General features: G+C 38.9%; 1 protein-coding gene across 1 annotated transcript in view; it reads right to left on the bottom strand.

The window, feature by feature from the left end:
- The window catches only part of COL28A1 (collagen type XXVIII alpha 1 chain), a 312775-nt gene extending 302497 nt beyond the window's left edge, over window positions 1-10278 (bottom strand). The window contains exons 1-3 of the mRNA XM_033931029.1: window positions 10127-10278; window positions 7728-7885; window positions 2013-2581 (exon numbers count right to left, since the gene is read on the bottom strand). Of these exons, the coding sequence (XP_033786920.1) occupies window positions 2013-2581; window positions 7728-7885; window positions 10127-10149 (750 nt within the window). The 5' untranslated portion in view covers window positions 10150-10278. The remainder of the gene's footprint in view (window positions 1-2012; window positions 2582-7727; window positions 7886-10126) is intronic.
- Window positions 10279-15019: the final 4741 nt, after the last annotated feature.

Raw genomic sequence — 15019 nt, 5'->3', positions numbered from 1 at the left:
CAAAAAAAGATGAGAGAGTAAGTGAATTACTGTTATTTAGGTGTTGCTTGGATTCTCTCTTTCAGGTAAAGAACCTCTTCTCTCTAACTCCTTCTCCAGATTACCTTGTGAAGCAGGAATCTGAACTTAGATATGGTCACAGCTGAGGTATCATGGCAACTTCTGGCCCTCCTTATTGTACTTTCAGGAGACATTCTCTGTATCCTCTCCTGTCTAGGATCAGGGACTCCCTGCTTCTTTCTTGTGTCTCAGAGATGCATAATTTCTATCCCTCACACTTCTCGTAGTATGGGTGCACTGGCTTATTCAGCCACAACTCCCTCTCTTCTTAGGTGCTGGTTTAGACGTCCCCAGACATCTCAAAGCTACAACTGCATGGCCAGCCAAGGACAAGAAACACCCTTTGGGCTTGGTATTGATACGAAACCCAGTTTACCTCTATGAGAGGACTCCTCCTACCATTAGCTTACTATTCAGGAGACCCCCCCCCCCTCCCCTACTCTGGAAACTGGGATATAAAGAGATTACAGTATAATAAAATACTTTAGTAGAGCTACTAGAGGTCTCTACATAAAATTCACATTGAGGGGCCTGGACTATCATTTCTACCTTAGGCTTATGTAACTTTTACAGCCTGAACATAATTTTCGGAATGGCACCACTTTCACCTAGATGGGACCAGTCCTTGTTAAGGAAAACCACTGTGCCTTTATGAACTACCTGCATTATTGCCTTTCGCCTTTGTTCTTAGACAGTGCTCAGTTTCTGATTCCACATTCTCCAGACTGAGGGCTACAATTTCATTTCTTATGAGAGAACTTATTATGACTCATTGAATTCGAACCTGCAGTTGGTCGATAGCTGCACTTGTTCCTTATCTGAGCTCTCGATGTTAAAGCATGTTGGTCCAAACACTTAGGGCTCCTTTTACTAAGGTGCACTAGCGTTTTTAGCGCATGCAGCAGATTAGCGCGCATTAACCCCACGTTACGTGGCTAGAACTAACGCCAGCTCAATGCTGGCATTAGCATCTAGTGCGCATGGCATTGTAGCGTGTGCTATTCAACACGTTAAAGCCCTAACGCAGCTTAGTAAAAGGAGCCCTAAGTAAGGGGTGCAGCCCTGACTGTCTAATAGTATGATATACTAAAACACCAGGGTTTGACTAGTAAAAATTTGCTGCTTAGTCTACTCATATTTCCCTGATCCCATTGAAAACTGGAGGCTCACTCAATAGCTGGTCACTCAAGGATCTTGCCTTTAAAAGAAGTAATCCAAGAGACCCACATCTTGAGAAAACCTGGAGTGACTAGAACAACTGCTGAGGTGATACTGGTCCAAACATACCAATAAATGACCTTTTTTTCTTTCTTCTACCCAAGGGATGGCACAAGATACTACATACCATATATAAATATTCAAGGCCTCAAGACCCTACTCCTGGTTTCTAAACTTTGAGAAATATTTCTTCACAACTTGGTGGCCTTGAAGGTACTTAGTTGTGAACAATCGATGAAATTACCCGAATTATCAGTACTGTGGACCAGTTCAAGGTACAGAAAGCATGCTGAGCCCTAGAGTATTGGTGAGCTGCAGTTTCTTCTCCTTCTAAGACCAGCAGAAGACTGAGCTGGGAAGAACTATTGATAGAGGAAGAGGAAGTAGTGTGGAAATGATATGGCTGTGAAAACATTCAGTTGAGTTGCTAGTCAAACTCCACAGGTGATGAATATTGAGGAGTGTGAAAGAAATCTTTTTTCACTTTTTCGTGTGTCCCCTTCTGTTCTCCAACCAAAATCAGTACCACTCATCTTTTTCTTAATTATCCCCTGCTTTTGAATTTGTATTTCTTTTCCTGTGGTAGATGATTATCTGTTCCAAACACTTGTGATGGGCACTCGGTACATCAAGTAAATGTTTAAAGAAATAATAATAGAAAGTTAAATTGAAATTGTAAATAAAGTTCTAGATGCCAGCATCCAAATACATCTATGAAAAATTGCTTTACTTACCAGCTTATTAATGATTCTGTCTATGAGATTAGGATCATTCAAAATCAGAATAGGCTCACTGGGTGGATCACCAGATATTAGACGGAGTTTAGCTGCATTGGCTAGTTTATGTGCACTGTCAGAAAGTCCAATGGTAATGAATGATATTCCAAGAGCTCTGAAAGCTTCAGACACGCCTTGTACATCAGGGCTCTTTGGATGGTCAACACCATCTGTCATCAGCAAAGCCACTTTCACACTCTTTGCACGTCCTTCACTTTTGAACAGGTGAGTGGCATTGGAAATGGCATAGTAGGTGTATGTCCCTTGACCAATGTAGCTCATTGATCTGACTATGTGTTTGAAGTTGTCTGGCCCTGTCCAGTCTTTGAAAGAGAGGTCGATCCTGACTGAGCTGCTGAACTGCATAACAGCCAGCTTGATGTTGTACTTGCGAGGTTTCCCCACCTTCAGCTGGAAGACTTTTTCACTAAATTGAATAACAAAATCTTTCTGCTTCCCAAACAGCACGTTTTTAGCACTTTCAGAGCTGTCCAAGATAAAGACGACATCAATAAGGCAGCTGGAATCTGTAACAAAACAGAAAGATGTACCACTGGTAATATGTGCACCTGAAACCAGTACACGAAAGACCTAATTTCTCAACTGATAAATCTCAGTTTCTACAGGTCTGAGATGGATACAGTATCTTCACAATACCATTTCAACAATGGTATTTATCAAATGAAACTACTACTGAGTATTTCCAGTGCTTAAGCCTCCAAAAGATATAACAAAAGTCTATCTCTACTAGCAGAGGACAGAAAAGATAAACTTAAATGAAGGCTACATTGCTACGTTTCAAAATCCAGCAGATTGTGATCTAGTTTACCTTGAAAAGATGTCTACAGCTACTGAGCATCCAATTCATGCTGCAGGAGCAGAGCAGTCAGTGATGTCACAGTGTCTCTTTGTTCATAATCTATTGACATCGTTCTCATGCTACAGCAGTATTAAAGGGGAACCCACAGCAATAGAGGCCCTTGTTCAAAAAAAATATCAGCTCATAGTCTACTAGGGTCTGAAGCTTGGTGTCTAGGCATCCAACTAAATAATAAACCACCCTGAGTTTCAAGCAAGACTATTATGTTCCGTTCATCAAACATATTGTGCATCATTCTGCCTTTCAATAAGTGAGGCCCAGTATCATTTAAGTGAAAGGCAAATGGAAATTATTTCATAGAGCTTCATAGTTTCACCAGGTATTAAAAGAGAACCAGTACAATAGAATAGCTAAAGATTACCAGGTCAATATTCAGCCGTCAGTAGTGAGTATTTCTTTAAATGCTAGCCACTACCAGCTAGATTAGATCTGGATATTCAGTGCCAGGCTATACCCATGCACAGATATTGAATATCCAGGTCATTACAGTGCCTGGAAGTTAAGCAGATATGGATGATATTTAGTGCTAAGCCCGCATAGCTAACTGGGCAAAGTTAGGACTGCTACGATATTTATGTGGTCCTACTTGCCCTGTTAGCTATGCCGCACCAGCACTGAATGGTGCCTGTATAACTTCTAGATCCATCATCTGCCCTAGCGCTGCCCAGATTGTGCCAGGGTTCTCGAACCAATATTTGGCGGCACTGCCCTGTTACGGTCAAGCTGAATATTGATGGACCATTCAACTGAGTAGGAGCCTCTCCAACCCTTTAAATCAATTTGAATTATCGGTCCATGTGCTTCTGTTAGGCTACTGAATCTCAAGATGCAAAGTTTTGGGACTATTTCAGACTCAAATAAAGTTGAAGGTTCATAGGGGAAAAGCTATATTCCCAGCCTGTTTTTCACCCCTGTACATGGAACTTCATCTTTCAGTTAGCCATTAGCTTAGGTATTATTAGAAACTCTAACTACAACCATTTTGTAGTTTGTTTGTTTTCTTGAACAAGTTGCATTTTCTGACATACTCTGTTAGCATTTGGATACTAATATAGTGTATGGCAATGCCAGCTATTTAAGACCCTCTTTTAACATTTTTGTCTGATTTCCTTACACATCCAAGGTGGGAGGAAGGGGGATGGGAATGTATTACTAGTTTAAATAAGAGTGGGCTATTGGAAGGATAATTGCATTTATATTATTAAGTAAAGGGGGTGGGGGAAAAGATTACTTTCGAATATTTGTAAGTTCAAAGTGCTTTTCTTGATTTGTTATACGTTCAGATTCATATGTATTGCACTGTTATTACTTGAAAATCAATAAAGATTTATATATTAAAAAAAGACCCTCTTTTACTAAGCTTCGGTAAAAGTTTCTACCATGGCCTGGGGCACTCAATGCTCCAATGCTGTTCTGACACTCAGGAATTTGATGAGCATCGGATCAGTGTCAGAACATTTAGCTCTCCAGGCCATGGTAGAAACCTCTACTGCGACTTAGTATAAGGGGGGTGGGTAAATGTGTTAGCTTGCCTTAATGCATTGCATTGCTACCTCCCCTTTTACAAAACGGTGGAAGCACTTTTTAACGCAGGACGGTGTGCTGAATGTTCTGCTCTGCTCCTAATACTCATATTTCCTATTAGCGTTGGGAGCAGTGCAGAGAATTCAGCGTGCCAGCCTGCGCTAAAAACTGCTTCTGCGGTTTTGTAAAGGGAGGGGGTTAATGCAGTACAATATAGGATCAAATTCAAATTTGCTTGCATTATTTTGAAGGCACTGACTGGGCAAATCTCATCATCATTAAGTGTAAGCTGTCTTCTACTTCATAATGTCGGCCCCACGAAACTTCACAAGAGCAAAGTTAAAATCTGTCATGAACGCACCTTTCAATACCTGGGTGCTAAAATCTGGAACAATCTTCCAGCAGTCATTAGAACTATACCTACCTACTGCACATTTTGTAATTTACTGAAAACCTATCTCTTTGAACATAAGAACATAAGAATTGCCATACTGGGACCGACCGAAGGTCCATCAAGCCCAGTATACTGTTTTGAACAGTGGCCAACCCAGGTCCCAAGTACCTAGCTAAATCCCAAGTAGTAAAACAGATTTTATTCTGCTTATCCTAGGAATAAACAATGGATTTCCCCAAGCCATCTCAATAATGGCCTATGGATGTCTCTTTTAGAAAATATCCAAACCTTTTTTAAACCCCGCTAAGCTAACTAATTTTGCCACATTCTCTGGCAACAAATTCCAGAGTTTAATTACACTTTGTATAAAGAAATACGAGTTTTCTCCAGTTTGTTTTAAATCTACTACTTAGTGGCTTTATCACATATCCCCTAGTCCTAATATTTTTTTGAAAGAGTGAACAATTGATTCACATCTACCCTTTCCACTCCACTCATTATTTTATAGACCTCTATCATATCACCCCTGAGCCGTCTCATCTCCAAGCTGAAGAGCCCTAGCTGCTTTAGCCTTTCCTCATAGGGAAGTCGTCCCATCCCGTTTATCATTTTTGTCACCCTTCTGATTTGGACGTCACTCAAACCATGATGTTTAGCAATATTATTTATTATTTTCAATATTTTTGTTTTTAATCACCCTTTGTAAATTTTTGTAAGCTTTTGTAAACTGCTTTGAATCCAGTAGGAGATATAGCTATATATAAGACACTATTAGCATTAGCATTAAAATTAGCAATGCAGGGCAGTGGTAGGATAAGAACATTAAGAATAGCCATACTGGATAAGATCAGTGGTCCATCTAGCCCTGTATCCTTTTTCCACAGTGATAAATCCAGGTCACAAGTACCTGACAAGAACCCAAATAGTAGCAACATTCCATGCTACCATACGCAGAGCAAGGAGTGGCTTCCCCTATGTCTGTCTCAATAGCTGTCTATGGACTTTTCCTCCAGGAACTTGTCCAAACTTATTTAAAACCAATTACATTAACTGCTGTTACCACATCCTCTGGCAACATGTTCCAGAGTTTAATAATTCTCTGAGTGAAAAAATATTTCCTCCTATTTGTTTTAAAATTATTTCCCTATAACTTCATTGAGTATCCCTCTAGTCTTTGTAATTTTTGAAAAAGTATAAAATTTATTCACTTGTACCCATTCTATACCACTCAGGAGTTTGTAGACTTCAATTATATTTCCTCTCTGCCATCTCTTTTCTAAGCTGAAGAGACCTAACCTCTTTAGTCTTTCCTCATAAGAGAGGATGGATGTGGAATTGTAAATTTAACTATGTTGCTGCACTAGCGATACCAAAGTTACTGTTAAAATGAACACATGATATGAATTCATTGCAGAGTTTCCTTTCAAATTAAAGAGACTCGACCCATGCGCATTTACATTGCGTAGGTATTTAAACGTCTCTATCATATCTCCCCTCTCCCGCCTTTCCTCCAAAGTATACAGATTGAGATCTTTAAGTCTGTCCCCATACACTTTATGATGAAGACCACATACCATTTTAGTAGCCTTCCTCTGGACAGACTCCATTCTTTTTATATCTTTTTGAAGGTGCGGCCTCCAGAATTGTACACAATATTCTAAATGAGGTCTCACCAGACTCTTATACAGAGGCATCAATACCTCCATTTTCTTTAATGGCCATACCTCTCCCTATGCAACCTTTTCAATCTGTTTGACCACCTTAAGATCATCACATACAATCAAGTCCCGCTCTTCTGTCGTGCACATAAGTTCTTCAACCCCTAAACTGTATCGTTCCCTTGGGGTTTTGCAGCCCAAATGCATGACCTTGCATTTCTTCGCATTAAATTTTGGCTGCTAAATTTCAGACCATTCTTCAAGCTCCACCAGGTCTTTCTTCATGTTATTCACACCATCCGGCGTATCTACTCAATTACGCTGCATATATCTGGTAGCACTCTGGAAATTATTAATATTTCCTCCCTCCCAGTTTAGATATTCAGTTTTCCGATAGAATTTAAAGCTTCTGATTTTAGACTGTAGCCAATATACACCAATAAAACACCCTCAAAGTAATAAATAAAATAGTTGTTTAAAAAAATTGGATATACCATGTTCTCTCGTATTCTCTCATCTGTCTTGTTTTCTCCATATATTTTGTATGCCTTTTCTGTGCTACTAGAAAACGTATCCAGCAATAGTCCTTGTACCACAAACCTCAAATCAAATTCTAATTAGCTAGAAAATAAATACCCATTGCTACCATGACCCATCATCTAACATTTAAGTGCCCACAGTTACACCAGCCAAAAACCTGGAGGTACCCAAATATGTCTAGAGTTTGTGTAATATACTGTATTCTGTAAGTTGCATGCATAAATGTTAAGTGATGTGCAATCTTATATCCCACTGAATCCTTATTAATTAGAGTTCTAGGCGTGTTACATGCAGCATATTGCTACATAAAATTCTGTATAGAGTTAAACATGTAAGAAAGAATTATACATGCTATAAAGAATTATATATGCTAAAGTTTATTGTTTCTTTAAAGCTTTGCCCTGGCCCTTCCCTTGCTTCACCCTTGTGAACGCTCCCCTTGCCATTATGTGCTATGCCACTTACATGGCCCTAACAGACTAACTCTTAGTCACTTTGCTGCTACTTATGTGCATAAATGTATACTTTCTCACAAATGTGCCTTATTCTGTATACTTATATGCCCAAGTGGTGTGTAAATGTGGGTGTCTTGTTATAGAATTAGAGGGAAATGTTTATTTAACTGGTGATATTAACTTTTTACAGGCAAAAGCAAATTTAGAGCGAATCATCCATACCCTGCAGATCTTGTTTTGTTACAGGACTTGGCCTTGTTCCTTTCCTTCTGTTTTGTCCATAGACTGCATGATTTGCAACCACGGTCAGAAAAGAGAAGCAGCAAAAAGCAGAATGTATTTTCCACATACTGAGCATGATCCAAAACCTTTGATGCCACCTTTCCATGAGAGAAAAAAAATATATAGTTTAGTACTGCAGAAGTGAAATGATCTGTACTCATACAAACGCTGCACCCCAAAAGCATCTTTAGTTCATTCACCTGCATGATTCCGCTCTACTTAAGTATTCAGGCCATAAATTATAAAAATTAAATTTGTATACAGTGCATTCTGGTTAAAACATATGCTTGGTGAAGGTGTGGACATTTTTGCTACTCCTAACTCTCCCTCCCTTTTATCAGTCTGCGCTAGAGGTTTTTCACGTTGGCCAGCAAGGTATGTGCTCCAACGCTCATTGGAATTCTATGAACATCAGAGTGTTTACCATGCTGGCTTGTGCTAAAAACCTCTTGTGCAGCTAGATTAAAGGGGCCCTATATTTTTTAAGGTGCTATTGCTCCATTCAGTCAATATCTTGGTTCAAAATAGACCATTTATGCTTCTAATACTTTTTAAAAAGATTAACACAAACAAACTGCTGCCAAATACTTGGTTTGATCATAATTCAAAAATGTTATACTGTAGGGCATGCTGAGCAGCAGTTTGCACTTCTGTAGCTATGGAAATTCTCAGACATTTGGTTCATCACATTCCCTAAAAATATTAAACTTATAAAATGGCTAGAAAAGTTTCAAAAGCTACAGAACAATAAAGGAATTCCCAACTATGCTTGCATCTGTCAAGAGCACAGCGGAAATACCATATATATTCAAATATAAGCCTATCTGAATACGAACCGAGGTAATCTTTTTCTCCTAAAAAAACTGGGGAAACATTGACTTGAATATAAACCACACTCATGACAGTCTTGTGAGATTATTATGAAAACTCACATCAACTATTTTGAGTAGTGAGACTGCATGGGGCAGGAGCATAGGAAGATTGTTTTTGCCCTGGTTTACCAATGGACCTGCAGGGCTTAAGGTAGGCCTGGGAAGAGGCCTGCAATGGGTCTGAGAGGGGGAAGACTTGAATATAAACCAAGACCCCACGTTCTGGACCATTTTTTGGCCCCACATCTAGGTTTATATTCGAGTATATACACTTGGTCCAGTGCACAGTTTCCTAAAGCAAGTATAACACAAAAATTTGCTCCACAGTGTTGTAAGTAAATAGCATTCAAATAGACCAAGCACAAAACAATCGGCATTCAGAGCACACGTGACCCATACATACTTGGTTCTGTGCTAGTAGAAACTGTGTTGATCAAAAAATGTATATTGCCACGAAGGACTGCTGAAAAGTTCTCAGCCAAACCGACAACGTTGAGGCAGTCTCCATCGAGGGCTATACACTTAGTCCAGTGATTTTCCACTTTTTTCATTCCATATATTCCTGACAGAACGAAAAAAGGGAAAAATCGCTGGACTAAGTGTATAGCCCTCGATGGAGACTGCCCCAACTTTGTTGGTTGGGCTGAGAACTTTTCAACAGCCCCTCATATTTGTTGAATTTTATTTTCACACACCCACATATAAGCTGGAATTCTCTTCTGTGCATAAATACTAATACTCTGACACTTTAACTCTTTCTTTAACATACCTCCCCTCTGTCTTTTTTTTAATTTATAAATGTAAATGATATCAAGGATAACGGTTTCTTACAACAATTTTTTTGACAATATTCATACAACTTTATCATGTGCTTCATGGAGGGCAAAAAAGTTACAGGTCCTTATGCTCATAGCAGTAGACAAAATAAATGGGCACAAAACCCTCACTACCACAGGCTAGCCTTTTTATGCCTCCTCAGACCTTGGGTTAAAGCCCAGCATTGCACTTAGCCTTCTCGTCTTCTGCACACTTCTCTGCATCTGTGTACAGTTAGCTCCTGCAAAATTCATTTTTACATAGAGTGGACAGAAAATTGTGCACACAAACCAAGCTTATCTGAGTGCAAAGCCTAGCACACTTTCCTGCATCAGTCCCTTAGTCGGTGCCTTATTCAGTCCCTTTGATATAATATGATATGCAAGTCTGATGTGCACACATTCTAAATAAAATTTTAGGCATACTAAACTATATATCAAAAACAGCCCTTGAGTCTTTTAAAACCTAGCAAACAAAATCTACCAAACAAAAAATGATTCCACTCAAAAACTGAAAGGAAGATAATTAACAGAAATAACAGCAAATATTTTGCATAATAATAATAAATAATATAGCTAACTCCCTACTAGAACTACATTGATCACATTTCTTTAATGTGAAAACAATATTTAAGATACTGGTATGTCTTACCTTTTAACAAACTCAAACTTCATGAATGTGCATTATATAAGTTTTTAGCAAAGAGATGAAAAATTCTTCCACAAAATACTTGTATTTTCCTATAGAAAAGCACCTTCTCCTTTATCTTACTGCAAATACGTTTTTTGCTTCTGGTACAGATGTCATCTGCAGTACATGTTTTGCAGTCCAAACTTGAATTCAGAGCGGCTGAGCACTTAGCCAGAATCAGAAATCTGAGAGGGTGTGTTAAAGAGACATGGTCCTTGAAAGGGCTTGATGATTTTGGACTGTAAAGGATTTTGGCAGTGCTTTTATTTCCTGTCCTTTTTTTTTTTTAATTAATCTTTAATCATTTTTAAAGCTCATAATAAGTGTAACAAATAATACAATGATTTATACTTTAACATCACTTAATAAATCTTCAAATTCTAACTCGCATCAAATAACCTCCCTCCCTTATACCCAACAGTTGTACATAAGCAAAATAAATCATAACATATTCCTGTCCTTTTTAAAAATATATATATATATATATATATATATATTTATAAGATTATAATACATATATCCAAGAAACTTTTTTACAGAAAAGACAAGATAAAGAAATAATGGATCTAATTACAATTTGTAAGAAAGAAAGGGGAAGAGAGATAAATATTAAGTCATCTCCATCTTACAGTCCACAATATAAGAGAGGGAATCAAGGTAAAATACAAGGAAATGATTATTAAAGGAAACTAATGAGAGAAAGCTCCAAACTTACAAATAATTATGGAGTAGAGATAGATATTTCCTTAAGAGACAGGAAGTAATAGCAGGTTTGATGGAGTTCAAAAAATTAATCAATTGCTCAGGATAAAATATGTAACGGAATTAAACTTACTCCCCTTTTTACCAAACTGTGCATTGAATGCTCTGAGCTTTTCCCAATGCTCATAGGAACTCTATGACCGTTGGAACAATGCAGCGCATTCAGCGCACCAGCCGGTGCTAAAAATCTCTTGTGCGGTTTTGTAAAATGGAGGTTAATTACACATTGACAAGGATAATGCAACCATAAAAAGAGACCCCATTTGTTGAACATGAAATCTTAAAAGCAAGAATTGTTGGTGACACTGCTGTGTTGCCCTTGCTACATGAGGAAAAACCCTAACTTTGCATCCTCAAAATAATGAATTATGGCGTCTAAAGAAAAGTCTTAGGATCCAAACCCTGTCGGGGTCAAGCACAAAAAATATATTCAGTGTTGCTGGTATAACTCGTATTAAATCATACAAGGCATCTAAATTATTTGCTCCCTTTATTGGTTGAGGATTGTCCTTCTCAGTGAATGCTGGAACAAACATCCTGGAAATTGGTGGATAGGAATTTTCAAGAATCTTCAATACCTCACCCCAATTTTTTTTTTTTTAAGTAATAAGTGGAGCTTCCACTGGAACCCTTGGAAAAGCAAAGGTACTTACCTGTAGCAGAAGTTCTCCAAGGACAGAAAGCATATATTTTCACATTTTGCTCAGAACATGGTAAGGATATTACTAAGTACACTGTCTCTTTAAATCTTTAGGCAGTGCCCATACCGTGTGCGTGCCGGTGCCTTCCCACCTGACGTCAGCTCGCAGGACCATTAGTTCAGGAACAAAGCTAAAAAAACAACTAGGGGAGGTGGGCGGGCTGTGAGAATACATGCCTGCTGTCCTCGGAGAACACCTGCTACTGGTATCTATGCTTTGTTTGTGGGCAAGCAGGCATAATATTCTCACATGTGGGACTCCCACGCTGCCAGGATCATGATTCTGAATGAGAATAATGGATATATAAACATGAACCTGGCAAAATCCAAGTTGGCTCTCAGAAAATAGAAAGATTCTGCAGAACTATTTTTCCAAAATGACTCTCTTCTGAAGTTTTAGAACATAAGAATTGCCGCTGCTAGGTCAGACCAGTGGTCCATCATGCCCAGCAGTCCGCTCATGCGGCGGCCCTCTGGTCAAAGACCAGCGCCCTGAGACTAGCCCTACCTGCATACGTTCCGGTTCAGCAGGAACTTGTCTAACTTTGTCTTGAATCCCTGGAGGGTGTCTTCCCCTATGACAGACTTCGGAAGAGTGTTCCAGTTTTCTACCACTCTCTGGGTGAAGAAGAACTTCCTTACATTCATACGGAATCTATCCCCTTTCAACTTTAGAGAGTGCCCTCTCGTTCTCCCTACCTTGGACAGACAGTAATGAGAAGTAAAGTTTTGAACTGAGCAGTGAAACTTAGGGTAATTATATAAGAAGCCACCTAATTTTGCAGCAAGAACATACATAGATGCTGATATTGTAATCATTTACTCATGTATATGAACACATGTGTGTAAATTACTATTGTCTAACTACACAGTATTCTATATACACGTATCATGAAGCGATGGTGTGTACTTTCAGGTGAGTGTTCACTTGGAAGGAGTGGGGGCAGGATGCATCCATACATAGGTAGATTACAAATCTTATAACCTATATGTGTTCTTTTGCAATCTAAGTATAAAAACTTACAACAGATTTATGGCTGTTGTAAATGCCCATGCTTACAAAGATAGCAGGCACTAGAATACTATAAGAAAAAGTAGGCATCTAAACTTCAAATAGATGCTTTATTAGCACCTAAATCTAGGTGCCCCCTTGTAGAATTTCCCTCTATGGGGGGAAATTATCAAAGTGCAATAAAAGTCGACTAGATTCCTGAATCTCATGGTATATGTATAACCAGGGTTAACAGAGTTCCACTTTAAAAAAAGAGGACACATGACCCCGTCCCATTCCAGCCCCATTCTGCCTTGACCCCGCCCCATTCTGACCCCCAGCTTCACCCCCACACAGACCTCGTGTCTCCTTCCCCAAGCTTCAGGATGCATTTAGATGGCCTCTGCACATGCGTGGACGTCAATGTTATGTGTGTGATGTCATCATGTCAACATCCATGCATGCGCAGAGGCCCTCCAAATGTGGCCACCAAGCTCTGCACTTTCCAAAACCCAGACAAACTGCTGACAAATATTTTCCTACTTGGGGCCATGACACCAATAACGCTTCACATTCATTCCTACCAGAACACCTGGCCTTGGTCACACATGCAGAATGCAGATAACCCCTATAGAAATACAGGGTCACAAACTAAAAGTCTTAATATGCACAAACAAAACCGTAAGATGCCAGGCTTTGCATGCAGTACAACACCAGAGAAATAGAAATGTATGTATTTATTTAAAATTTTTCTATACCACTTAAGAACTAAACGGTTCATATGAGTTAAAACGAGCATAATAATTATGACAAACTAAAATCTTAAAATCAAAAGTGGAGAACTATCTTTTCTTTTCCAAAGAACTGTTAAGTCATAAGAATGCCGTGACAATCAATTGGGTTTTTAGATGTTTCTTGAATTGAAACCGATCAATATATTGTCGCAACTGACCAACCAAAGCATTCCACATCTTAACACCAGCTATGCAGAATGTTATTGCTTTGGTATCTGCATAGTAACCTTGCTTCCTTGAGGTTAATAGATTTTTATTTTCAGATCATAAAGATCTGTTTAGAATATAAGAATAGCCTTACTGGATCAGACCAATGGTCCATCAAGCCCATTCTCATGGTAACCAATCCAGGTCCCTAGTACTTGGCCAAAACCCAAGGAGTAGCAACATTCCATGCTACTGATCCAGGGCAAGCAGTGGCTTTTCCCCCATGTCGATTTTCCCTCTGTATTTAATGGATTTTCATTTTGGTCTTGGATTGGTGTGTAATATTTTGCAATTTAAGGTGAATCTACATCTAGTGGTCTGACCATATTAGTGGTGACCATTCAACAAAGGACAGCAGTTTTGGATCATTTGCTGTGACCAGGTCTAGTAAGTGGCTGTTTTCATGAGTAGGGCCATTTGTTGAATAGAAATGAGAGATTGTTGAGATATTGGTAAAGTTCCTTAACATCCTCATTTGTGTTATGTTATGACTTCCAGTACTTTGGAGGTTTTCTTAATGATGAAGCTGGTTCTATTTGCCGGAGTAATAGTAGATGGGATTAGGTATGTATGTTGCTCAGACCATAATAGTTTGGTTATTTTCAGTGTTTAGTTTGAGATAGTATCTCCCCACCCATTCTTGCACTTTAGTTAGTGTTCTGGTCAATATTGTAGTCATGATTGTTTGGTTCAGACTTGCAGGGATTAGTAGAAAGACATCATCTACTTAAGAGAAGAACCAGTCCCCTGGTCTGAAGCTTATCAGGTTAATCAGGTTTTCTATTCTGACTTTACCTATTTAGTTCAAGGTCGGATTACATTACAAGAAGATGGGTCAGTTACCCATGAAGTTACAATGGACAGTTTGACACAGATATTCAATAGAGTTGCTAGTACAGGTAAATCAGTACAGCTATTAAAACAGTTAGGTCATAGTTACAAATACATAGTTACAAGTTAAAGTAGGTCATTGGCTCATTGTTATGTCCCAGGAGTTGCATTAGACCAGGGTTGTCCAAAGTCGGTCCTCAAGGGCCGCAAAATAGTCGGGTTTTCAGGATTTCCCCAATTAATTTGCTTGAGATCTAATTTGCATGCATTGTATGCAAATAGTTCTCATGCATATTCATATGGGAAATCCTGAAAATCTGACTTGGTGAGAGCCAAGGTTGGACGCCCCTGCATTAGACAGTTTAGAAATGGGCTTCTACAATTACCATTTCAGTTACTTCAGGGCTGGCTCCCTGTCTTGGTACAGAAATGCTTTTAAAAGTTTTCTGAACCTGAAATAGTGGTCACAAGATCATAGTGTAAGTGGTAGCTGATTCCAGCATTTTGCTAATTGATATCGGATGGACTAGGTAATTTGCCTGGTAGATTTTATATTGTTGCATGCTGGG

Source organism: Geotrypetes seraphini, chromosome 2, assembly GCF_902459505.1.
Source record: "Geotrypetes seraphini chromosome 2, aGeoSer1.1, whole genome shotgun sequence".
Classification (NCBI taxonomy): domain Eukaryota; kingdom Metazoa; phylum Chordata; class Amphibia; order Gymnophiona; family Dermophiidae; genus Geotrypetes; species Geotrypetes seraphini.
Note: the sequence above shows the minus strand (reverse complement) of the source record. Positions and strands in the feature narration are given on the sequence as shown.